The sequence below is a fragment of the Diachasma alloeum genome, unplaced genomic scaffold (assembly GCF_001412515.2).
Source record: "Diachasma alloeum isolate Michigan unplaced genomic scaffold, Dall2.0 Dall_scaffold_00290, whole genome shotgun sequence".
NCBI lineage: Eukaryota > Metazoa > Arthropoda > Insecta > Hymenoptera > Braconidae > Diachasma > Diachasma alloeum.
In genome coordinates, this window is record NW_021680429.1 from 6170 (window position 1) to 6800 (window position 631).

The following is a 631-nucleotide window of genomic DNA, read 5'->3' on the forward strand; positions in this document are numbered from 1 at the left end:
ATAGCTCTGTTGACCGTAGCTGTTACGGCTAGCAATTTAGCCATCGTCTGATATCTGTTGAGTAGCTCTGCAATTTCGTTGATTTTAATTGCAACTGGATGTGCTGGTGCTGGTTTTGCTTCTCTGGCCACTTCTGGGATGTCCATAGCTGGAGCGTCGATTGATGATTGTGGCCATTCTTCAGGATCCTGATTGATCCAGTCAGGTCCTGACCACCACAGTTGATGATCTTCTAGCTGGCTCGGTGATATGCCTCTAGAGGCACAATCAGCTGGATTCTCCTTTCCGCTGACATGTCTCCAGGTAGCATTCGGGAGAGTTTCCTGGATCTTGACGACCCTGTTGTGGACGAAGTCCTTCCATCTTGATGTGTGGCTCATGATCCAAGCTAGTGCTACTGAAGAATCAGACCAGAGATAGGTGTCTACCTGGTCGAGGTGGAGCATTTTCTTCGTTGATGCCACTAGCTGAGTCAGTAGAAGAGCTGCTGTGAGCTCTAGACGAGGGATGGTCATGCGCTTGAGTGGTGCTACCTTAGTCTTCGCGCATACCAGTACTGTTGATGTCGAGTCGTTGATGGTTTTGGTGCGAATATACACCACTGCACTCATGGCTACCGTTGAAGCGTCTG

At 49.3% G+C, this 631-nt stretch overlaps 1 protein-coding gene across 1 annotated transcript; it reads right to left on the bottom strand.

The window, feature by feature from the left end:
• Nucleotides 1-14: 14 nt before the first annotated feature.
• LOC107039039 lies at nt 15-611 on the bottom strand (the record flags this gene model as incomplete). The annotated part of the gene is made up of 1 exon (XM_015258477.1): nt 15-611. A coding segment is annotated over exon 1 (597 nt), but the record flags the coding sequence as incomplete, so codon positions are not given.
• Nucleotides 612-631: the final 20 nt, after the last annotated feature.